Raw genomic sequence first — 25115 nt, forward strand, 5'->3', positions numbered from 1 at the left:
ATACTGAGCATGGTGCAGCTTTGCCAACCTGGTGTTCAGCTGGTGTTTGGGACTACAACTCCCATGTGCTAGCTGGGGATGATGGGAGTTGTGGTCCGGAACATCAGGAGGGCACCAGGTTGGCAAAGACTGGCATAATGTACAGTTGTACCTCAGGTTAAGTACTTAATTCGTTCCGGAGGTCCGTTCTTAACCTGAAACTGTTCTTAACCTGAAGCACCACTTTAGCTAATGGGGCCTCCCACTTCCGCTGCACGATTTCTGTTCTCATCCTGAAGCAAAGTTCTTAACCCGAGGTACTATTTCTGGATTAGCGGAGTCTGTAACCTGAAGCATATGTAACCTGAGGTACCACTGTATATAGTTTGGCCATAAGAGTAGTTCAATGTAGTGCAACCACTTTTATCTAGATTCAGCTTCGTCCAACTTTCCGTTAAAAGATGAGAGAGAAACAGCTGCCTCTGCATACAAAGTTATGTGTGCTCTCTCTCACTCACTCTCTCTCTCTCTCACACACACACACACACTCACACACACACACACACACACACACACACACAACAAACAAACAAACGAGCAGCTATGAGCCTTAGAAAGAGGCCTGGGTGTCCTTGGCATTTGTTGACACAACTCTTAGGAAGATTCCGATGATCTTACCCAGTGATACCATCTAAAAGTTATACATCAGGGACGGATCCATGTAGAACCCTATGTGGCAGAATCCATTTCTGCCCCTAAAGAAGGACAGGAAGCAGATTTATTATGGGTTAGGAAAAGATGTTTCATCTAGGGAAATCTGCCATTGCTCTTCCACCATGAACGAGTGGGGAGGGCAACGCAGAAGCATGTGGGCACAGCACTCATTCCCAGCTTCATAAACCATAGTTGCATCTGAACCAGGGCATTATATTCTCCATATATTTGGAATATAATGCCCTGGTTCAGATGTAACAATGGTTTATGAAGCTGGAAATGAGTGCTGTGCCTGCACGCTTCTATGCTGACTCTCCCCCTCCCCATTATCCTGGATTTGACCTTTTCATTGTCAACAGCAGCGCCAGGGAGCACACTCTCTGGGGTAATCTTCTGAGTTCACATGCCAGTGGTGCATAGCTGTCAATGTTTCCTTTTTTAAAGGGAAACTTTGGGAAGTATTACTGTATTTTAATATTTGGTTGGAAGCTGCCCAGAGTGGCTGGGGAAGCCCAGCCAGATGGGCAGGGTATAAATAATAAATTATTATTATTATTATTATTATTATTATTATTATTATTATTATTATTATTATTATTATTATTATTATTATTGGATTCCTCGCAAGAAAAGGGAAAAGTTGACAACTATGCAGTGGTGGGGTGGAGCCTGTGGCAGAAGTAGGTGGGGCAATGGATTTGTCTCTTACCTTTCCTCTACCTTTCAAACCATGCAAAAGCCTGAGTTTTACCGGTATGCACACACACTCCACCCCGGAAAGCAAAATGCATTGTTGCAGCCCAAGGAAACATTCCAGCAAGGCAAAACCTCTCAAGGTGGACCTGGAGAAGAGCCAGTGAGAGATGAGGCATGGAAAGAGAGGGCAGGGGTGTGTGTGTGTGTGTGTGTGTGTGTGTGTGTGTGCAGCCTGAGAGTCAAGCCTCAAGGGCCAGATAGGGCTGCATTTGGGCCTGAAGTTTCGAGCCCTCGATCCAAGCATAATTTGCATGTATTTCTTAGACACCTCGGGGAAACACACACACACAATGCAGAGCAAGAAATATTTGCTGCCTGAATAATAATAATAATGGTGGTGGTGATTTGTTTATTATTATTTTTGTAGAACGGAACTCTAGTACATAGCTACAGAGGCACTGGGGGAATATTTGAAGTCTGCTGGAATGCTAAAGGAGACAAAGTGGGGGCTAGTGCATCAGATGGATCGGTGAGTCTTTTCAGACTTCATTTTCAGTGATTGTTCCTATCCCATAAATGAGCATAGTTCCCACGTTGTTAAAACTGTCCTCCCCCCGTGATAAGATTAGAGATCTGTGAGTTAGTGAGCAGTATCCAGAGGCATTTAAGTGCACTCACATCTCCATATGTCCTCTGAGCTAGGAACACCATTTGGTCTGATTTCATCCTTTTGAAACATCCTGCAGAGCTTTTTGTAGCTGGGAGACTTAACAGATCCATGAAGTACCCTTTAATGTCTTAGCTTAAGCTCTCGATGGTGTTTTATAACAGATGGCAGAAGCAGTGATATGTAAGAATGCTGCTACTCTGTTGTATGCGTTCTCCAAGGACCAAATGGACTCCCAAGATTATTGCATTATTTCACATGCTGAGGGTCCTTCTCATGAGTGTGTGTTTTAGGAGTATACATTTTCTTCTCCAGCATGCAGAGAGGACCTGTAACTGGGTGACTGTGCAAACTGAACCTTTCCGATTGTGATACCTTTCCCTTGTTCAATATTCCCTGCTGGATCGCCCAGATCATTGTAAATACAATTACTACCGTGCAATTACGAGTGAACAATATTAAGATATCCGAACGATGTTTTTGACCATTTTCCACCTCTCTCTGCCTTCTAGGTTTGTGTTCTAGACCTGCGAAAGTAAATGTTTTAGAAGAAAATTTGCAAATGGACCAGCATTGAATGTGTGGGTAGAAGCACTCTTCAAAACTATTTTTTAACATCTCTAGAACTGCAAGAACAGGGGGAAACAAACAGAAACTGGGCGGGGGGGACCCCAGAGTGTACAACAAAGGCAACTCTCCCAGGCGGCAGAAGGCTGCAAAATGTTTTGTCCATAACCTTCACCGTGGAGTTAAGACACAATCACGTAGGGGGAGGGGTTGGGGATGGTTTCCACCTGGAACCTTCAGCCTTTGGAAGCAAGAGGCCACCACCAGCTAAGACCCCGTAGTGTTTGGTTTGGGTCTCTGAGAACTCGCTCTGATGGCTGCAGAAAAGAAGAGGAAAAGCTGTGCCAAAAATGATAATAATAATTAAAAAAAAGAAAACCTATAAAGCAAAATGCTTTGATAAACCAAAATGGGGAGAGAGAGAGAGAAAAAGAATCCTCCTCCATGTGGTCTTGTATTTTTTTCCCTTCCAATCTGGACACTACCGTTGCTCTCCCAAAGGACATTCAAAGACCAGTTTGTACTGATGACACACACGACTTTGTAATCACAACACTTTCTATTTTCTAGACTACTTTTATTTGTTCAATGGGTTTCCCCCTCCCCATCCCCCTTTCAGCTGGAATATGATAGCCTTTGAGGATCACAGGCATAGTAGGTTTGAACTGAATTTCTTTTCTTTCTTTATTGTGCCCATGTTTTTGTTCGTTTTGTTTTGCTTTTTTCCGTTGGTGCCCGCAGAAAATGCAGCCAGGTGGGCAAAATGAAAAGTTTTAACAGACTTTTTCTCTCTCCCCTTCTTTCTGCTCCCCCCCCCCCCGCACCTGCCCCTTCCGCTCTTGTCTCCTCTCTCCCAGCTTCTTCTTTCTCTTAATACTTCCACGCTTCAGATCTTAGGGTCTCAAGGGCACTTTCAACAAATTGTGTAATAAGTGCTTTATGTAAGAATGCAATGCCGGGAACGCTTTTTACAGGAGAAAGATGACTTTTTAGGAAAAGAAAGAACCCAGTGTATTTTTGGAAAAAAAGAGAAGTATTTTTTATGTTAAAACACAATTTTAGAAGCTTAAAATCTCTACCAGATGTAGACCAGATTGTGTTACTCATTCAGAACAAAAAAAAAACCCCAATTTGAATGGAATCTGATACAGATTTAAAGATGCAGTATCCCTTTTATTTCCTCCTCATGAAAGGCGATTTGCTAAAACAAAGAAACAAATAAGAAACCAGGCATTGCTTCTCTTGTAAAATATAATCTTATTAAAGGGGGGGGGGAAATATCTTGCATGTTTTTAATTTAATTGACAAGTCTTAATGATGTCAATTATGCCACATTATTTCAGAAAGTTAGAGTTTTAAAAATAGATACTTCTTTTCTGAGTCATATATTCAGATAACTCTCAACATTTTTTAAAAAATCCCACATTTCTTGCAGAAAATATTTCCACATTGAATAATGCCCAATTCTGCTATTTTATTCAAAATGGGTAATTGTTTTTATTTTTATTATGAGTAATAAGTCTAGTGTTTCACAGAGTATAGAGAAAACTTTGTTATTTGCTGACTATTTCTGTTTACAAATACTGCTAAGTTGGGGAGATATGCAGTGGGTTTACTTTTTAAAACTGCTGCTCAACTGCCCAAGGTATTAAATAGCTGCAAACCGACCCCTATTTAACTAGCAGTAAGTCCCATTTAACCCAGTGGGACTTGTATCTGAGCAATGTAGACATGCATAGGATTGCACTGTAAGAGGTAATAAGATTAGACTGGTTTAAGCCAACAAATAGCTTTTGGAATTTTGAAAGAGCTAATCCTTTCTCCACAAACATTTCTGACATATTACAGAAATTGCCTCTGGAGACACTTAGCACCCTGAATTGACCAGCAAGGTCCCAGGCAGAGAGGGATACTGCATCTTTAACTTGGTATACACTGGGTTCCTTATATGGGGCATCAAAAAGCCCAGTATTTCTAGGGTTCAATGCATATTAGTCCCCCAAGACATATATAAGATTGCATTTTTATTTTTTATTTTGAAAACTAACTTTAGAGCCAAGTGAAGTGCACTTTGTCAAATGTAAGGGTTGTTTTTTTGTGGGGGGTGTTCTACTTTGTCCTTGTTTCATTCTCTTGTTTTCTTTTTTGCCTTCTAAAAAAATGCGGTTCTTTGTCAATTGCAGAATTGTTACTTCAGCCACTCACTGATTAAGTCTGAATTCTGGCTTCTGAAGTTTTATTGTCTGTGTCAGACTTGAAGCCGGGCTTGGTTCTCATTTCAGCATTTCCCCGGGTTCTGTTGAATCAACATCTCCCCCCTCCCCGTTTTGTCTGTACACCCACTCCCCTCTTATAAACACACACACACATACACACAAACCCGTACTCTTCTTTCAGCAAATCACCTTGTGTGTTGTAGTTTGTTTGTTTCAAGGAGAGAATCAACAGATCATATTCAGTGTCTTGAATAAATTGCTATATTTTGATATTAGAAATCTCTGTGTGAGTTGTTTCTCATTCTTCCTGTGCCATTAACATTTGCCTATTTCCTTAGGTGCACTGTGGCTTCTTCCCTTCCTTCCTTCGACTTTCCAGGGCCATTGGCCATGCTTTTGGGCGCTGTTGGGGATTGTAGTTGAGGAACATTTGGTGGACCAGAGATAGCCCACAGCTGCTGTTCAGGCTCCAAAAAGGCTGACAGGACCTGCTTAGCTTGTCATTTTTAAAGGGACAGAGCAAATAATATTTACCAGCCAAGATTTGATAATTCTGAAGGTACCATTGGGAATGATTCACATGCAGAAATTCACCATTTGGTGAGTTAATAATGCAAAAGGTAAACTTTTCAGTGATGAGCTGTGCTTGAGATGATGGGTTATATATCTAGTCCTACTTGGGAGTAGACACATAGAATTTAATGGCCATGACTGACTTGGGTCCATTTATTTCAGAAGGTCTACTCTGAGCATCACTTAGTTGGATAGTACCCTATGTCAGAATACGAGAAAGCTGACTCTATGATGTTTGAGCAGCAATGGTAGTTGAAAACCTGCAGCTCATTGCTTGATTTTGCTGTCATTATAAGCAAGGTATAATCTCCAAAAATAAAAATATTTTCCTCTAACTAAAAAAAATTAACTGCAAAAATCAATTCAGTGTGTAAACACAACAGGAGCGTGTAGACAGGGCTGCCCTTTGACCCCCTCACCTTTGAACTGTGCCACCTGGGTGGCACTACTTCAGTGTCAGGGTCTGGCCAGTGCAATTGTCAGAAAACGGCAAAAACCTTTTCCCACATCAAGGTGATTGACCCATTGGAAGAGGAATCAACAGTTTATAGTGTGTCACAAGGATGGAAAGGAATAGCAAGGAAATAATTTTCAATCTCTGAAAGGTCTATTAAATAGTGTCATTTGGTCTGTAGGGTCTCTGTGGGTGTCTCGTTAGAATTAACCAAGGTAAGCAAAGGAAAATTAGTAAAAATAAAAAAAACTTTGTGATACTTTTTCAGTATTCATGTTGTGTGTGTATATATCATGACATTTGGGACCTTTTACACATCCCAGCAACATTTAGAGGCAAAAATAAAGCACGGTGGTGGTTTTGTGGATAGGAATGTTTTAACACTTGCTACTGAATCTGAACATGGTTCAGGCTCGTGTTCAGAATTAGTTATGTGCTTTTGCAGACTGAGGACTAGAAAGCCGTCAAAAGTCAGTCAAGGGAAGCGTGATCAGGCTTGTGGTGGAGATGCTGGCAGAAGAGTGGTGGCAAAGCTGAATTTCAAAGGAGGAAGACTTGCTTGTCACTCCATGCTAGACTTTTTTTTGGAGGGTGTATGTGTATGTGTGTGTGTGTGTCAGAGTATCCTCCAGCTCCTCTCCACAGACCGTTTCCAATTATTCAACATCAGCATCATTACCATCTAATTCATGGGCTCCACTTGAGATATGGATTTCAATTGTGCTAGCATCAGAACCTAGCGAGACAAAAAGAGAGAGAGATCTCTCATTACATTCAGAGAGGGAGAGGGATGGCTGAAGAAACTGGTCTGTCTCTTGCTGACTAAAAAAAAAAAAAAGAAGGAAACTTACAGCACGAAACTTGCATTTAACCCTACAGAGCAGGAATTTCGCTGTATAAGTGTGTCAAACCACAGAGTATTTTGACTGGAAGTCTATGGAGGCACAGTGACTTTTGCTTTAGTGTGGTCTGCTATGTATTGTATTATAGAAACGGTATTTTCAAGACGATTGTGTTGTTCCATGAGGCATTAGGGAGATGTTGGGTAGCTTATCAGGTGTAGGAGTCAGGAAGTCTGGAGAAAGAATTGTTGGTGGCTTGAGCAAAGATATTAAAACTAGGAAAGACCTCATGACCTGGAAAAAAGCTTGTGACATTTCCACAGAAAATACAGAATTTAGTTGAGCGTTTATGCCTGAAAGGCTTCCATTCATTTTTTTTTTCTTTTAATGCCAAAGCAGCTGCTGCATAGAAGTGTTTGATGTTTTCCCTGGTCACACTGAGAGTTGATGGCTGAACCTATTTGCTGCTCATTGCCATCAATAGTTCTGAATCTATAGCCCCTATGAAATGTTTAGTAGAAGATATATTTTTATGAGACTGAGTGCGACAGCAAGCTTAGGGCAAAGGTGAGCAGAGTTTTGCACAATTTTTAAAAATGTATGGGGGGTGACATTCTAACTAAAGGCCTCTAAAAATATCTCCCCAATATCAACTTGAAGTTCAATCAAAACTGATGCGAACAAGCCAGAGACTAGCAACAAACTGCCTGTGAGCCTGTTGTGAGGCTTGTCTCCCATGCCCCATAGGAGTGTGTGTCTGTTTTCTCTCTCTCCACTTCTAGCACAATATTTGGTTTATTACTTTTCTAACCCACGCTTCAGCACGTCTCAATCCAGGCACTAATGGACCAAGGGGGTGGATCTGCTTTCTTTTAACAAAGCCCTTTCTTCTGAGCCAGAGAGAAGACCAAGTATGTTCTGTTGCTCATTATTAATAGCAGATGCTGACATATCAAGTCTTTGTTCTTGCGACTAGAGAGGGGCCTGTACTGAATTATAGTACTCTAGCTGTCTCTTTAAGTATCAAAGAAATTTGAACTGGGATATGTATCTGAACTGTGTGTGCCTTAGGAACACAGGCAGCTGCATGCTTGGTAGGTGAGGGTGAGGGCCTTTCTGGTGGCTGCTCCTGGACTGTGGAACTCCCTAGAGATGTTAGGCTGGCTCCCTCCTTGTCCTTTTGTTGGCAGGTGAAGACCACCTTATTCCAACAAGCTTTTGGGAACTGCTTTTAATGAGAGGGCTAGTGCCATGGAGTTCTTACTGTAATTATCTGTATGTTTTGAATAATGTGTACACACACACACAATTCTATTGATATTTAGGTGTTTTTTAAATGATTCCCTCATTTTTAGCTGTTCTTATTTTATCTGTAAGCTGCCTTGAGTCCCTGTCAGGGGAAAAGATGGGGTCTAATTAAGTTCAGCCGGGACTCAGTTCTGGCACCTCCCGGGTGGGTGCCATTGCCATTGTAAGAGAAGTTCCAGCACCTCTTTTTCTAGAAAAATAGCACTGATAATATAATTATATTGAGTCATTGCTCCCATCCAGTTCAGTAGACTTAGGATAGATTTCCAATGCTTCAGACAGGAGTCATTTGTAGTCCTGTCGGAGGTAATGAAGGCCTTCTGCTTGCTTTTTCCAAGGCCTACTGTTCGTTTACCTGCCATGTTTTTATTAGAATAGTATAATTAATCCCTAGTTTGCCCTGACCAGAAAAAATCTTGAATGCCAGGAATCATGGGACGTGAATTTTATTTTATTTTTAAGCATTCATAATTTGATGCTGGAACATAGTGGCCATGGACTGTGTGAGCTCAGGCCTTCAAGCCCTCTTCCAAGAAGGAATAGCTTTGTGTAACAAAAATTGCTTGTGGCTGACAATTACCATGGAGGCTCTTGCCTCATCAAAACTGTGTCTCCTTCTGTCCACTGAATTTCCGGCTCGTTCCCCACCTCTCTTGCAGAACCCTTCTTCTATCTAGATCTGGGTAGTGGCCATGTGCAAGACGTATCTGAGGATCCAGTTAAACATGAGTTGAACGCAAGCGAAAACATCTGCCGTGGATTCCTGTAAAGTGGTGAGGTGGCTTTGCTTTAAAACACACCGTGGTAGTGCCCATGACTGGCATCCCCAAAACTGCTTCTTTAAACCTACTTCTGAGTAGACATGCATAGGCCTGTATTGGAACGGACGTTGTTTAAATGTTCTCCCACTATGATAGTACAAGAATTTCCAAACCATTTCTGTTGCCAGAGTTTATTTCAAGCCACATTAATATAGCTCACGTATAACATAGCCCAGGTTAGAAGGTATGTAAGAAGCACCTGTTGGAATTGGGTCAATGGCCCATCTAGTCCAGCATCCAGTGGCCACCTAGATGCTTGTGCAAAACTTACCAGCAGCACCCAAGCACAACAGCACTCTTCCCTTACGCAGTTTGCAACAACTGGCATTCAGAAGCATACTGCATCTGGCATGGCCAGTCAGAAATAAGATTAGAAAAACAAGTAGGGGCGTCGTAAGCCTTGTGCTCATCTTGTCCCCATCCCCAATCCTGTGCACAACTAGCTGACATCACAAAGACCAGCCACCTTTGGCACATTTCACAGTGGGGTTCATTGGGTTTGTTTGCTTAGTTAAATGTTAAGGGTTTGCATTGCTCAGTTGGATGCCGGATCTCTCGTGTGCCTGGCAGTTTCTGTTTAAGAAATCTTGACCCACAAGGCCAGGCCTTTGGCTCTGTAAACAGAAAGGCATGATTATGTTCTAACGTTCATGTGATGGAGTGAGGGAATGGAACGACACATTTAAAAAACACAAGTGGGTGGTTGTTCTTTTCCTTCGTTAAAAAGGATGGCGAAATAGCATCTTAAGGGTTTGGATGTTTTATTTTCTAAATGTTGACCACCTTCCAGAACCAGTGCTACATCAGCAGCAAAAGGCTGCTAAGGAGAGATTAAGTAGGTGTACAGCTACAACTCTCACACTGTATCTACAGAATGATCGGCTCTCACCTTGCCCCACCTGATGTCCTCCTGATGTTTGGGACTGTACCTCCCATCATCCCGAACCACTGGCTGGGGCCCATGGGAGTCATAGCTCAAAGCATGTGGAAGGGACCACATGCGGAAAGGCTGTTCTATACTCTTGTGTGCAAAAAACCCCTTGAAGCAGGATGCCTTTCCTAGCCCTGCTAATCGTGTACCTTGAAACAGAGATTGGGAGGGATTCTAGAACTATGAGATCTACCACAGGCAAGGTGTCCTGTGCCACACAAACAGGGTTCACGTTCAGCAGCTGTGTTTGACCTCCACCTTGTGTAGTGACACAACTTAGGATGTGTGTTTATAGCCATGTATGCATCTACCACCCCCTTCCTTTTAAGGGAGAAAGGCTGAGACAGGCACTTGGGAAGACAGACTTACAATAGCGAGGTCTCAAGGAGTCCAACCTCAGGGGAAAGTTTGAACCAGCCCCTAGGCAAATCAGGCCTGCAAGTCTTGCCTTAAAGCAGCACTGACCCCCACTGCAGCCATCGCAGAGTGTTTTGGGTTTCTTTAGTTCTGCTTAAACAGAGTTGACAGCGGGACAGCCAAAGGAAAGATAGGATTCAAATTGCGCAGATTACGTAGCTAAATGTTGACTGGAAGATCCCCAATACAAATCCGGCTAGAAGAGTAAATTGCATGTGTTTCTGACGTAATATTTTGAATCCGAATATCGGGCGTTCCTTTTCATGCTGCTGTAGCTCTCTTCCCTGAGAAGGTGCTAGGCTTTGTGCAAGCCAACTATGTCAACAGACATCTTCACAATGGTGCAAAAGCATGTCAAGAAGCACAGAACAGGGTTGAGTGCAGTAATATAAAAACGTTTTCCCTTGTTGGGAAAAGAATAAATGCCAAAGTTGGCTCAAGAAAGCAAACTCTTCTGCATGCTACAAGGGAAAGGCCAAAACTGAGGCTCAGACTACAATGTTGGAGGTATTTCTAATAAAACACAGTAACGTTGCAATCTCAGCTAACCAGGAAAGCCACTAGGGTTACAGGATTCCGTAATATATTTATTAAACAAAATCATGTACCGTAAGATATACAAGTTATAGGAGACAAGAAAACAAAGTATGCCAAAAGAAACTACAATGCTAATAAGTTCTGAACATCGCAGGAACCATCTGACAGCGGTATTCTTGTGTGCTGTTTGTTAAAAAGTTGACTTCTCTCTTTTTTTTTTTTAACTCCCACATTGCTTCTCTCTCTAGCAAGGGTGTCTTGATGAGTGGAAAGATAGTACAAGAAAAAAGTGAAGTACTGGTGAGCAAGGGGAAGGATGAACTCTCATTCACAATCGCACATTCTCCAGATCACACATTCATATACACCTCTTAATTCCACTTTGTGTTGGCTGGCAGCTGAATAGGTGAATCAACAGTGTTGAAATATGATCTATGTAACATGCATGTCCTCCAACAAGAGGAGTGCAAGGGTGAAGCAGCCCTGAGGTGGTACAAGTTACCAGCCCTGGTAGACAGGAGAGTTCCTAGGTGGCCTCTCATCACTGCCAAGGTTACCTTCAGACAGCATGCTTAAGGTTTCATCCGCCTGGTGGTTTGGCTCCGCTGCCGTGTTCTTTGAGTCGGGGAAATTCACAGAGTTTCCACTTGGCAAGCCATAAGCATTTTCAGCAGCTGTTGACGTGGACATCGATTCCCATGGTATTTCGCTTTTTCTCCAGCGCAGGTCCAACTTCCAGCCCGTCCATCCGTAGAAAGCCAGTGTAAAAAGGAAGCCTTGCATTGGATTCAGTACTCCCTAAAGGACCAAAAAGCAGGGCAAGAATCAACATGGCCATGGGTAATAAAGAACCATGGTCCTTTTCAAAGAATTCATTCAGTTTTAATTATTTACACATCACATTTCAGTATGAGAACCTCCCAAGGCAGCATACAGCGGTACTTGGTTCTCAAACGCCTTGGTACTTGAACAACTTGGAGCACTGCAAACCTGGAAGTAAGTGTTACGGTTTGTGAAAAATTTTCAGAAGCCGAACGTGCTCTGTTTTGAGTGTTACACTTCCGACCCCACACTTCCATTTTGAGTGTTATTCTGAGGTGTCTGTTTTTGCTATTTATTTTGCATTTTAGTTTTTTCAGCTTTTTCGTTTTGTTTCTGTGACTGTGTGGAACCCAGTTCAGCTACTGATTGTGTGACTGCAGTACATTGATTATTGCTTTCATTTTATGGATCGATGGTCTCGTTAGATAGTAAAATTCATGTTAAATTGCTGTTTTAGGGGTTGTTTTTAAAAGTCTGGAATGGATTAATCCATGCGCGCCTTGGTTTTGGAATGCTTTGGTTTTGGAACAGACTTCCAGAACGGATTAAGTTTGAGAGAGGAGTTTGGCAAAACTCCTGGGAAAATTAATGATAACTCTTGTCCCCTTCACTTACTACGGAAATAAAAGTATAATTTCTCTGAGCAATCCCCAGGTGTGCAGCACAGCCACCTTCAGCCTTTGCTTTAGGAAGGGGGGCTTCTCTTCCGGCTCCTGCCTAAATGAAGAAGATGGAACAAGAATAATACCTAAAGACTCTCCCAGCACTGTTTGGACATTTCCCTCTTGCACGTGGGGGAGATGGTGGAGCTACACTGACTGAACCATCCATGCGCTGAGGGGAACAGACATCTGTAGTGGCGACTCTGCTCTGCATATAGGTACCTGATAATAGAAGCATTTTCAAATGGAGATGGGCTAGGATGAGGAGTGGAGATGAAGGAGACTCTCCCACAGCAGAAGTTCCAGTGAAGACACTGCGACTGGGAGGAGCCTACGTGTCTCACCAGCGTACCTGAGACCGAGTCGGGACATGCAAAAGTGCTCCGTCGCTGAACTTGGCGTTCTTGCACATTGGAAACAAAAGGTATGTACAGTGGTAACTCGGAAGTCGAACAGAATCCATTCCAGAAGTCCGTTCGACTTCCAAAACGTTCAGAAACCAAAGAGCAGCTTCTGATTGGCTGCAGGAAGCTCCTGCAGCCAATCGGAAGCCAGGTTGGACGTTCGGGTTCCAAAGAGCATTCGAAAACCAGAACTATCACTTCCGGTTTTCAGGAGCCAAAAAGTTCGAGTCTCAAGGCGTTTGAAAACCAAGAATAGACTGTATTAAGGATTGTTTTGAAGGAGCATTCAAGGTTGCCCCCTTCAGCCAGTCATCTAGCATTCTATGCATTTGTTGGTGTGAGGAAGTATTAGTTACTGGTTAACAGGAAGGCAAAACTAAAGATAAGCAACCCCGGCTGTGAAGCTATGTATACACACTTGCCTGGAAGTAAAGCTCACTGAACTCAGTAGGGCTGATTTCAGACATAAGAATTATTATTATGGGACGACACTAGCTCAGTGCTAGAGCATCTGCTTTCCACGCAGAAAGTCCCAGGTTCAATCTTGTATCTCCAGAATTTCCCTCTGCCTGAAACCCTGGAGTCTGCATATGTTTGCTTATTTTTAGTATTATTATTATTACTACTACACATGTGGGCAAAGAGACACACAACACTCCCTAGGACAAAAATAGGGCAGCGTGCTAGAGTGGTCATGAGATTTCCAGCAAAGTCACACTGCTGTGTTGTGGGGAAGAGAGAGGAAGAAAGAAGGAAGTTAAACACGAGATACTGGGCAAAAAAATTAAAAAGGGGGGAGAAGGCAGACAAAAGCATGTAATTTCACAGCCGTACAAGGAAATGAATGACATAAAGGGCTCTAAAGAGCAAAGAAAGTAATGGAAGCTCTGCTATGTTGAGGGAAGAGAGAGACAGTGGAAGGAGGAACAGGAAGCCAATGATGAAAAGTAACACTAGGCAAGAGAAGGACAAGGATTGCTCCAGGTGAGGAGAGAGAGATGCTGAGACTTCAGGAGAAAGTGACAGGGCTGATTAGAAACCAACTCTGCCATGACTCAGTAACCTGGTATTGATCATTATCAACAAGCCTGTATGAATAAAAAAAAGTACACAAGCAATTTAAAACGTTCTCCTGACAGTTAATTACTACCTGTATTGTAGACACCTGCAGCCAAAAGAAAAATAAAGTGGTTGGCACTTCTGTCTATCCAGTGAACTTCCAAATTCATCACTTCCTGCACTGTCCTCAGCAGGATAATTCTGTCCCTGCCCCACCCTGCAAGTCTCTGGGGACTCCTTTCCTGTTGGATGGCCACCTTGCCAATGACACTCGTTTAGGAAGCCCCAAAAAACATTGCTAAGCCCTTACCATTATGATCCACGTGATCAGTGCAGCGTTCCGGACGTGTTTCAAGGGGCTTCCGTTAATATCTGGCTGCATTTCCAGGTAGAACAGGAGGCCCTCATTGATGATATTCGATGACCAGCTGATAACAGGCACCAAGAGAAGAAGGCAGAGATATAGATCACTTGATGCATGTCCTTTGTTTTCAAAGCATAGCTGTACTCGTTTGCAGAAAGAGCCTGGAGAGTTCGCTTTGAATGCTAATTTTCAAAGCCGGTAGTATAAAAGAAGATGAATGCGTGTACAAAATCTCCCTGCCTTGGAATCCCTTTGTGCAGCCTGAGGCAGAGAAACCAATTGAAAATGAAATTTTAACATGCCACTCTCCTGTAGGCTTGTCAGTTGCGGAATTTAATTTTGGTCATTTGGATTCATACCATAGTATACTGGGCTGTGGTGTAGAGGGAGGAGCAGGGAGAGAACCCTCATTGCTGTAGGCACCATAAAGAGGAAAATTATAAGTAGCAGCAGCAACATATAAAGGGCAGGGATGGAAAACCTTCGTCTTGAGGGTCACATTCTCTTCTCGGCAACCTTTGGGGGGGGGGCACACATGCCAACAAGTGGGCACAGCAACGAACAGAAATGTAACTTTGTACATTTGATTAGTTTCTAAATTTCACCCCTTCACACAACCTCTGTCCTGCGTCCAGGCAAGGAAAGAGGCACTTTCAGAGTTCAATGAGACATGCCATCAAGCCAAAAGCACTCAGGGTGTGAAGCAGAGGCAGTGGAGGGGGGGTTAGCTTGGGAAGAATTCAAAGGATCAGGACACAGAGGTCTGGAGGGATACATTTGCCCCCTGAGCCTGAGGTTCCCCACCCCTGTATAAAGGGAGGGAGCACGTGCGGACACACATAAGCCCCTACCTGGGTCAAAATTCCAGATAAACGAAACTTGACTTTTTAAAATGTGGAGCTGATGCAACATCAGCCTATGCATTTGCCCGCACAATATCGTTAAAAGAAACTGTTCCATTAAGCAGGAGGGCAGAAATGTGTCTTACCAAATAACGACCACCAGCATGATTTTGAAAAAGCGAACTTTGATCTCTGTCCCCAGGCGTCTTTCATTCTCTGTATAGATCCCTTGCCGTCCCTTCAGTAAGGATGCAACTGGAAAGGAGAAATAAAATGCATTGGACACACCGTTGAGATAAAGCCCAGCGATTTCAAGGTCAGCAGTGAAAATCAATGTCACATCCCACTAGGTTGTTTCTCTTGTCCAAGCCCCATTAAAATGCTACTGGTTTCAAAAGGGCTTACACAGGATAGTTGGGCGCAAACTTTAACGTCACTAATGTAATCTGTTGCAGCAACAGTAATAGCCAGGCAGAAGTATATGGTAGGTCTGTTTTTTAAAAAAACCATGCCCCCCCCAGATGTTGTCGGAACCAAAACCCACCAGCAGAAGCCAGCATGGCCAATGGTCAGAGATGATGAAAGTTGCAGTCCTACAACATCTGGAGAGTACCAGGTTCCCTCTAGGGAAGATAAAATAATGGGCAGAATTTAACTATTGAGTCCTGTGAGCTGAAGCCCTGGGCACAGACTTCTACTCCTCCTCTGCATACCCCCTGAAATTGGCTCATTTTGGGGGGTTGGGAGATCCTTTGGAAGAGCACATAGCGGGAGGGGGGTCACTCCATCAGGCCTTCCAAAATGCTTGCCCTGGCAGAATGATCATCTTAGCACGATGATGAATCCCTCCCAAAGTTTTCTGAAAGTTTCTGGGTACGGAGGTAAGTGTAATCTATTCAGGAAGCCACCTTTTGATTCATAGAAGTTCCCAAATCTCTCCTTCTGATTACCTGTGTCCCTTGTTTAAAAAAGGAACCATGATCTGTTAAGACACATTCCTAATTGTTTTTCATTCACACGCGCAAATTCCGATTGCCATTTGGAATCTTACCAGCGGTGACTGTCCTGCTGAAAAGGACTGGGTTCGCCACCAGAACAAGCACCAATGGAACGTAGGTCGTGACGTAATGTGGAATGGCATGCTCCAGACCATTTTCGCAACTGAAGGGGTGAGAAGAAAAATGGGCAATGAACAGATTTTATTTCTCACTCGCTTCCTCCAAGATTAGAGCTCCCTCATACATGTAGCGGTCCTCACTCAGAATTCCCAATGGGCTTCCTGCCTAGCAGAAACACAGGGGAATAATTGTGCTGTGAGCATCCACATGTATATCTATGTCTGTCCCATGTTCAGACAGTATGATAGCTTTTACTACTTCCACTTTTACATTACAGCACACAAAAAACCCCACTGTACCGTATTCTTCCATCTAGAAGACGTCCCCTATTTTGGGGGCCTCAAAATTTAGAAAATAGGAGGGATTGAGCTTTGGGGGAGGATTATTTGAGGGAAATGCCGAAAATCGCTCACCCGCCAGTACACAGCGCACAACCGCTCGCGTCACTTACAAATGCCACTTACAATCTCAGGCTTGAGCTTCGTTCCGGCAGGTGAGCGATTTTCAGCATGGGCGGCTTGTTTGTTGGGGGGGGATCCCAAAATTTGCTCACCCGCCGGAACACAGCACACAACCACTCGCGTCGCAGCTGCCTGATCGCCACCATTAGCCCTTCTGTTTGCCGCTGCGGCAGCCAATAGACAGCCGCCCTTGTCGCAGCAAGCGGGAGCGTGATTGGTGGCTGCTGTCAGTGGTTGGGGAGCTGATAGGTGGTTTCTGCGATGCAAGATGTGTGCTGCGTTCGGGTGGGTGAGCAATTTTCGGCACCCCCCCAAAAAAAAACCAATCAAGCGGCCAATCACTGCTTACAATCTCGGGCTCGCGCCAGAAAACAATTTGCGCGTCCCCCCTCAGCACTACCTGTGTTTAAAATGAGCCTAAATTTTGAACCTCATTTTTGGGTCAAAAAAGCTTGTCTTATACACGGAAAAATACAGTATTTACCTCAGAACATCTGGTTTGGACCCTCAAGGTTTTAATTTAGCCAGCTCCGATATTAAAGCAAAAGTTTTATTCAATTATTCTTCACATGCATTGCAAAGACTGTGTAGGCAGAGTCCCTAAGAAATCTCCCATCCATATAACCAGAACCAGGCCTGTTTGGCTTCTGAAAGGTGTCTGCGCCACATGCCTTCCAGCTACAACTCGGTCCACGTTACCGAGCTCATCTCCCCAGATGCACGTGGACTTCACACCAACTGAGAGCCGAGGTGGCAGAGCTGGCTTTCAGCTGGTGGACTCCTTAATAAGCCTAGGCCTAAGCAACTGCCTGTACCTGACAAACCTACGCCATCTGCCATGTCCAACTGAATTCATTAAAACATTGTGTGAATCATAGAAGTAAAGCTAAACAACTTAAAGGTTACCTAGAAACTGAAGGGTAGTATAGCATCGCAATTCCCTCCACGCACAGCAGGATCGCCAGGCCCCACGTCATCATGTGATACAACACAATTGTACTAGAAATACATGGAAAGCCAAAGGTTTAGACGTCAGAAATTGCTTCAGCATTACACACACACATCATGCGTTCCTCCCTTTTAACGGCGAAGTCAACGGTTTGGGAAACAAATTAGTTATGAGGTTTGGTAAGGAGTTTGACTCAAATCTTGCAGCTCAGCTCTTGGAATGCTATGTGCGTGTGTGTATTAACTACAAACAACTGACGTTTGGGAAACTTCAAGGAAGAAATCAACACACTGCAGGAAAACTGAGGAGAGCAAAAGTCATTGGAGTTGCTAGCAAAGAATATTCAAAGGTAGTCATGACTCATGAGTAAACCCAGGCTAGTGTTAGGCAAGCTTTCATCCATATTGAGGCATGAACAAAAACATAAATGCTGAAAATATTGCCCTATTTTTAAAGTGTGGTTTTATTTAACGTTATTACCTCATCCCTGCCGATCTTCTAACAACCAAGTAGGAATCTACAGCATAACAAAACAGCCACCAAAAGCCAGCACTGTACAAGAGCTGGATCCACATCTGTGGGGGGAAAGAAAAAAAGAGAGGAGGGGTCTTGTATTTCATAGCTGCAGAGAGTAACAGACAACTTAACGGGACACTTAAACTTGAAAAGTTACATCCAAATATGTGTACGTCAAAGTCACTGAGTGCCAGTATTAGCCGTAGGCTCAGTGCTTGTGCGTACGATTTGATCAGTTGCCTCCCACAAATGTTACACATGTAAAACGCAATTTGACTTCAGACTCTCCCTCCCCTAGGAAAGGACATCTGATAACAGAAAAGGCTTGTCAAATGCTGCAAGTAAAGCAAGGCTTTCTGAGGTTGGTTCTCACCATTCCCGCTATACTGCCAGTGTCACATGGAGAGCAAGCCAATGTGTATGGGGTAGAAATGAAATCAGCACATAAATGCATGCAATGGCAGTAGCTAGAGAAACTAGCCACAACTTCAGAAATGGCTGCTGTCTATCTGCACAGCCAAATTCAGAGTACTGGGCTCTCACTCTGACAGCAAAAGTGTGGGTCACCAAGAGAAAGGTATCGATCCAATGGGTGGGTGGGGAACCCATCCAATCAGGGATGGAGAACCCGTGGCCCTCCGGATCTTCCAGAACCACACCTCCCATCATCCCAGACCATTAGCAATGCTGTCCAGGGTTGATGGGTATTGGAGTCCAATGCCATCCAGAGGGCTACAGGTTCCCCATCTTTGCCTTAGCTTAAAGACAAGAGCGGCCCTGATATAAAAATGCATCAACTGGAACAGGCAGGCATCAACTTCCATACATACTTGGTTCTCATCCCGCTAGGAAATATGCATGAGGAACCTGCCTATCTAAAGTACGGCATTTTGTATGGAATAAAATATTACATGAATCACTTTGATAAGAAGTGGCTATTTCTTGCTGCACCAAAAAGGGGAGAAAAACGCTGTGAGAAAAGGATTATCCGCATTGTAAACTCTGCAGCATATATTCCTCGTGAAATGGAAACATGGAATGTGCAGGTTTCAATCAAGCTAATTCCATGGCATTTATCTGTAGATAATTCACATTTTTTCCCACAACTAGACCTTAGATAAGTGATCTTTCATGTCTGTGTTTACAAGTTCTAACATTCTTCCTTGCAAGAGCTGGAATTCTGCTGCATTCTTTCCTCTTTAAATTGGTCCAGCAACCTTTATTATTCCACCTTTACTTTCTCTTCAGCTCCTGGAGTTCTGGGTGTTTAGGCTCCATTGAGCTTTCAGTTATTTGTCTCCTCTCTTAATTAGTCATTATCCCCAGTGGAAATTGCTGAGTTTACCTGCAGAAAAGCCACAGTTAAAAATCATGCTTTTTGCAAACTCAAAGGTTTCCCCCTGCTCAGCCCTGATTCCAAAAAGATCTATTTCATCTTTTTTAAAAAATGCTGGTTACTCAAAGCAAAGACTGCTAACTAGTTGAAGAAACTATGCAATATAATCCTATGCATGTTTGTTTAGAAGATTCACTGTGCTCAAGGTGGCTTACTCCTGGGTAAATGTGCACAGGACTGCAAGTGATGGATTGCTTTTTCAACGACAATATTAAAATCATTATTTTGGGGGGGAAATCTCAAAATTTATTATAAGAAGGAAGACTTATCTTTTATCAATTCACTGCTTTTTATGCCCTATACTGAGAGCACATCAGAACTAAACTGGCAATGTGGGTTGGGCAGAAGATGCAAGGGGGTAGTTTTAAAAATTTCCCTCCCATTGAAGAGGGAAATTTATTACACCAGGTCCATCTGGAGCTGGTGTAAAGTTGAGCCTTTGATGGCAGCACAAGTCAAACAGGATTAAGTGTGCTCCTTCCCTGCACCACCTACCTTCTTCCCACAATTCCACACCATTTTAGTCATTCTACTAGCGCAGGGGTCTGCAACCTTTAAGACAAAAAGAGCCACTTGGACCCGTTTCCGAAGAAAAAACAACAACTGGGAGCCGCAAAACCATTGCGACATTTAAAACAAATATATCTCCGGAGCCACGATCTGACAGCGGGCGGGAAGGTGATGTTGGGACGGTGCGTGACTAACGCACGCACCGCCCCCATGCGACGTCACAGCCAGTACAGTGCCCGTCACAGTGAGGAGTGTCGGGGCGCACAATGCGCCTCCTCCCCTCGCTAGTATCCGCCCCGGAGCCGCAGCAAAGATGTAAAAGAGCCACATGCGGCTCCGGAGCCGCGGGTTGCAGACCCCTGCACTAGCGTATATTCACTGGCAGCTCAGCCAGCCTTTCTAAGAGGTTTCCCACAGTGGGTGCGTCACGGTGGCAGTGCAGTATCTCAACTTCCAACGCCAAAGCACAAATCCACCCCAGCTCACGTATTTGATTCCCCCCCTCAGGTGACTCAACCATTTTGAAAAGGTATGGAGAAATGCTAAAGACCTTCAGGCAGGAGGATTTTATAGTATCACTTTTGAGGCTTTCCATTTTGTAAGTTCGCTGCAACTGATCCCAGTTTGCCAAAAGACTAAAAAGTTCTTGCAGCAGTTGGGAGTGCCTTCCGTGGAACCAGTTCAGAGTCGCTTGTTTGTTATTAAAAACACTTCATCTAGGCTTGAGGCCTTGCTAGCACTCTTCCCTAACACAGTTAATGGCACAGATCCATAGACTGTCGGATTAGATAAGAGATCCCTGTGTGGGAATTCCCACTGGGCCATGGCACCCACTGGCCGATTTTGAGCCAGTCGCTTGCTTTTGGCCTAACTCACCTTGCAGGATTTTGTGATAAGCCCAGCACAGGCTGCCCTGACTTCCACAAATGAAAGCCAGAATGCAAATGTGATAAACAAACCAGTTTGCGTGGACCGTGGCCACATCTGTTACCTACCGCACTTCCTACACAGAAGGCAGCAGGCCAAACATCCGTCCCATTCACCACAGATATGTTTGCTACGAAGTCTGGGAACCCTAACCAGACAGTTGATCTGAAGATGACACCTAAGGAGGAGGAGGGAAAATCCATGTTAATGTGCTATGACTCTAGCAAGTTCTATGTTCACCTTGTTTATGCAAATGTTTTCCCAAACCCGGGCATCACGTTGACCACTCAGCCCAGGAGGCTGGATTAGATAAGGTATTGGCTTGATCCAGCAGGGCTCTTCTTCTTAATAATTATTATAAGAGGGGACCAGGACTTCCATTCTCTTTGTATGGTGATATAATAACAACTTTGTATGGTGATATAATAAATATACCAGTTCACAGGATAAGTGAAGGGATTGTTGCAATGGGTGCTGTCATACTATGTGATCCTGCATGCTCCATCCGTAGAAAGGAGTCAAAGGTAAGGGCATGAAGTTCCCAGAGTTATTGAATCACATGCTCGCCTTCCCAGTCTTCAAACTGCCGTCATGTGAGTGACCAGTGATCAGACTTAAGGATTTCATTCATGAATTGAGACAATTCAGGGATTAAAAGCTCAGCTGTTTCAACCAAATCCTACTACGGTATGCCTGAGGTGCTGAAGTTGCTGTGGTCTAGCTTTTTTGCCTTTGTGCTTTCTTATCTAGATCTGCCTTGCTGCCTGCTCTCGAATTATTATCATGCTACTTATGCGTTAGAGAAGATGGGAGCAGAAAGGAGGAGAGTGTCATTTTCCAGCAGAACGTACGCTGTAGCCAAACTTTTGCATTACAGTATACAAAGTATACAGGATGCACAGTATTTACAAATACAAGTCCAAACATTACAGGTGGTGGTGGTGGATTAGGAAAATGGGGCACAGCTTGTGTGAACTGGGCATTAGTCTCTTCATCTGCATTTTTGCTAGTACATATACAGAGCAATCCTAAACACATTTGCTCAGAGGTAGGTCTCATCAAGTTCAATGGTATTTGCTCCTTGGTAGGATTGTAGCCTTAGCAACTATAACCAGTCATCAAGCAGGATTCGACTCCATCATTTCGAATTATCATTTTGAGATTTTTAATTTGTAGGGCAGGGGAAAGGCAAAAATGGTATATAGACAATGTATAAGTACGCAAGTTTCTTTTATTTCTTTCTTTTTTAAAAGTTAAACCACTCTCATCATTTATTTTAAAAAGGGATTCAGCATTTAGGGAATTCCAAGATGAAGGATAGAGACATGTTCTGGGCGGGCTAAAGACCTCAGGGGATCCCACGCTGACATTTGGCAGGTCTCTCCTCTCCTAAGGTTCCCTTCTTGCTATCCTAAGAGGGGGGATGATGGACAGGGCTGGCTGCCCCAGCGTTGGTAGAGGGGGCACAGGGGGACGGAATGTGGGTGTCAAGGGGCCAAGGTGATCCAGCCAAGGATGAGGAGGGAACCACCATAAAGGGTCGCCTTGGTCAGGACTGGGTCCCCTGTCACGGCGTGGTAATACAGGGCACCAGAGAACACCCCCATGCCCAGGGACAGGATGCTGCCAGAAATCTTGGATAGCAGCAGTGGGGCACAGCCAGGAGGACCAGGCTGTGGAGGAAGTGGTATTTGTTGGCTGTCTTGTAGAGCTCTTTTAAGTAGTCATCTTGGTCACTCTGACGGAAACCATGAGCCCCGTAGGCAGTCGCCCAGACCACCACAGCCCCGCTCAGCGTTCTGAGATGTCAGAAAAATGCCCCGGCACCCGCAACCATTCTTATCCCCAACGTGAAAATGTATCAATCCCGTATGCAAGTTTCTTTGCACTGAGTGCTGTCGATTTGTAAGAGAGCAACTGGGTTCACACAAAGTGCAAAACTGAATTTGAAAACTATGGAACCTGAAATCAGAATGGGAAACTACTATTTGAAATGGATTTTCAATTCTGATTTGGTGGGTAAGTGCAAACCACAGCTTGCCAATTTCGATGTAATGGCAAAGCAAGCCACAATTTGATGGTATTGTCTGAACTAAACCATTAACCTCTTTCTATTCTGTCAGTGCAGTTCATTCCTTTTGGACAAATCAGGTACATTATTGCAACTGCCCAGAAGGCTCAGTACATGAAGCAGAAGTCAACTGGGGTTCGCCACTGAATGTAATCTCAACAGGGAGCTATAGCCTTTCACAACTTCCTACTGAGCTAACCTGTCCTATACAGTTTCATTGTTTTTCATTCATGCTTAGCTGCTTTGGAAGCTTTTTTTTTTTGCTGAAAATGTAGCATCATGTCTATTTCATAGAATCACAGAATTGTATACTTGGAAGGAACTCCAAGGGTCATCTAGTCCAACCCCCTGCAATGGAGGAATCTCAGCTAAAGCATCCATGACAGATGGCCATCCAACCTCTGCTTAGAAACCTCCAAGGAAGGAGAGTCCACCACCTCTTGTGGGAGTCTGTTCCACTGTCCAACAGCTTTTACTGTCAGAAAGTTCCTGATGTTAAGTTGGAATCTCCTTTCTTGTTGCTTGAATTCATTGGTTTGAGTCCTAGTTTGCTGCATTTATGACATTTAAAGCCATCTTAGTGTACATCTAAAAATATGTAAAGTATTTTTTTCAAATACATGCACTATTTCTTCCATTAAGATATTGCTATGCAATTAACAAATGACTGTTAACACCCCACTATTTTTTTTCCTATAAGTTAACATCAATTGCATTAATTTTCTCCCTGGTGTTATATATTCTTGTATAATATCAGAACAAACACTATTTTTTTACTTGGAGGTGGAGGGATGGACAACCAAGAGTAGGGCTGTACAAGCAGACTTGGTGGCCACTAAACTACAATTTAACGTCAGTCATGTAGCTCAGTGATGGAGGGGCGGTTTTAGTTTTTGATCCTGGCATGAGATGGTAGTGGGGATTTAAACTCTTGCTAACTTGCGCAGGCTGGTTCTGTATCATCTCCCTGGCCCCCACTGCTTCACCTGCAATTTACACTGGCAAAAAAGTCCCTTGCCTTTCAATTGTCCATTTGGAAAAATAAAAGTAGACAGGGTATCATAAGAATCCTACAACCAGGTACATTCTTGGACACTTGTGCAAGTGGCCAGAATGTTGACCACATGAGGCAGAGGTCAATTTGGGTTTGCCACTGAATGTAGCCTCAACAGGGAGCTATAGTTGGAAGGGACCACGCAGGAAATCTAGTCCAAACCCCCTGCAACGCAGGAAACTTTTGCTCAACATAGGGCTCAAACCCACAACACTGAGATTTAAGTTATCTCAGTCTGTTTGGCATAAGACTCTTTTGTTTCAGGATTGCGACCCCCACTTCGTGCAAAAGATTCCTGCACTGCAGGGGGTGGGACTAGATGACCCCCGACCCAACTCTGCAATTCTATGAAATAGGATTTGAAGGGAACAGAAGTTATGTAATTGGGGAAGGAACCTGATGATCATATAGTCCAATGCAGGACTATGCAGCTGTCCCATACGGGGATGGAGACGGAATCTGAACCATCCCTCCAAGTCTGCAACCCTATTGATGCCCCAAGCGACAGGCTGCCAATGCAAAAGTCGTCCGTCGCCCTTTCTCTCCCCCCCCCCCAGCAAAAGCCCCCACCACGCGGCGAAGAGGTTTCCTTGGAAAGCAAGCAGGGGGCGACCCTGGCCAGCAGCGCGTGGCCGCCTTACCTAAAGCGCCCAGCATGTCGCAGGCGGAGATGAGGAGCAGGATGGTGGAGGACGAGGACGCCGCCGCCTTGGGCACCTTCCTGGCGCCTTGGCCCCTCTTGGGCAGCAGCTGCAGGGCGCTGAGCGCCAGGCCGGCCGAGGCGCTGCCCAGGCAAACCCCGCAGAAGACCTGCGGCTGGAAAGCGAGCAGCAGTTGCGAGGCCGCGTCCCGGTTGGGGCAGCAGAAGGTTTCCAGCCTCGGAGAGGCCATGAGGAGCAGCGGGCCCGACGGCAGCCAAGCACCCAAAGCAGCCTCCTCCCGCCGCTTCAGGAGGCTTTTTGCTTCATGTTTCTCCCGCCGAGCTGAAGGCAGAGAGTCACGGGGTGGCTGGGTCAGGCGGCGGCATCGCTGGCGCTGCTGCGAGGACTAAATCCCCTGCAGCGGCCAGGCCCAGCCTGGCGGGGCGGAGATCAGAGAAGCGCGCGAGCGGGCCTTAATCTGAAACGGGGCTCTTTCGCTCCGAGGCGTCGGGTAGGCCTTCCCGCAGACGGAAGGGGAGAGGGGGGAAAGGAGGAGGGAAAATCCAAAGTGGCAGGACGGGGAGGAATCCCCTCGAG

At 44.4% G+C, this 25115-nt stretch overlaps 2 protein-coding genes across 6 annotated transcripts in view; one reads left to right on the top strand and one right to left on the bottom strand.

The window, feature by feature from the left end:
• The window catches only part of TBL1X (transducin beta like 1 X-linked), a 133543-nt gene extending 128425 nt beyond the window's left edge, over positions 1-5118 (top strand). For all 4 annotated transcript variants that reach the window (XM_081197100.1, XM_081197099.1, XM_081197098.1 and 1 more), the window contains 2 exons: positions 1817-1918; positions 2569-5118. In XM_081197100.1, the coding sequence (XP_081053226.1) occupies positions 1817-1918; positions 2569-2595 (129 nt within the window). In that variant the 3' untranslated portion in view covers positions 2596-5118. The remainder of the gene's footprint in view (positions 1-1816; positions 1919-2568) is intronic.
• Positions 5119-6470: 1352 nt separating this feature from the next.
• Positions 6471-24908, bottom strand: GPR143 (G protein-coupled receptor 143). Of its 2 annotated transcripts, none has more exons than XM_081197111.1 (9): positions 24519-24908; positions 20821-20930; positions 17884-17978; positions 17361-17453; positions 15927-16036; positions 15022-15130; positions 13980-14097; positions 11280-11520; positions 6471-6602 (listed from the first exon to the last, which is right to left on the bottom strand). In XM_081197111.1, exons 1-9 carry the CDS (start codon positions 24766-24768, stop codon positions 6523-6525), a joined length of 1206 nt encoding a protein of 401 aa, XP_081053237.1. In that variant the 5' UTR covers positions 24769-24908; the 3' UTR covers positions 6471-6522. The 2 variants fall into 2 exon arrangements, with proteins under 2 accessions (XP_081053237.1, XP_081053236.1); XM_081197110.1 differs by lacking the exon at positions 6471-6602 and adding an exon at positions 9040-9451.
• Between the last annotated feature and the right edge of the window lie 207 nt (positions 24909-25115).

Source organism: Podarcis bocagei (assembly GCF_964188305.1).
Source record: "Podarcis bocagei genome assembly, chromosome: 6".
Classification (NCBI taxonomy): Eukaryota; Metazoa; Chordata; class Lepidosauria; order Squamata; family Lacertidae; genus Podarcis; species Podarcis bocagei.

Coding starts and splice junctions, on each gene's coding strand:
- GPR143 (XM_081197110.1), bottom strand. CDS start 24,768: ATGGCCTCTCCGAGGCTGGAAACCTTCTGCTGCCCCAACCGGGACGCG. Junction 15,131..15,926: donor CAGCAGGACAGTCACCGCTG/GTAAGATTCCAA, acceptor TCTCCTTTCCAG/TTGCATCCTTACTGAAGGGA. Junction 11,521..13,979: donor TGATCACGTGGATCATAATG/GTAAGGGCTTAG, acceptor TTGGTCCTTTAG/GGAGTACTGAATCCAATGCA.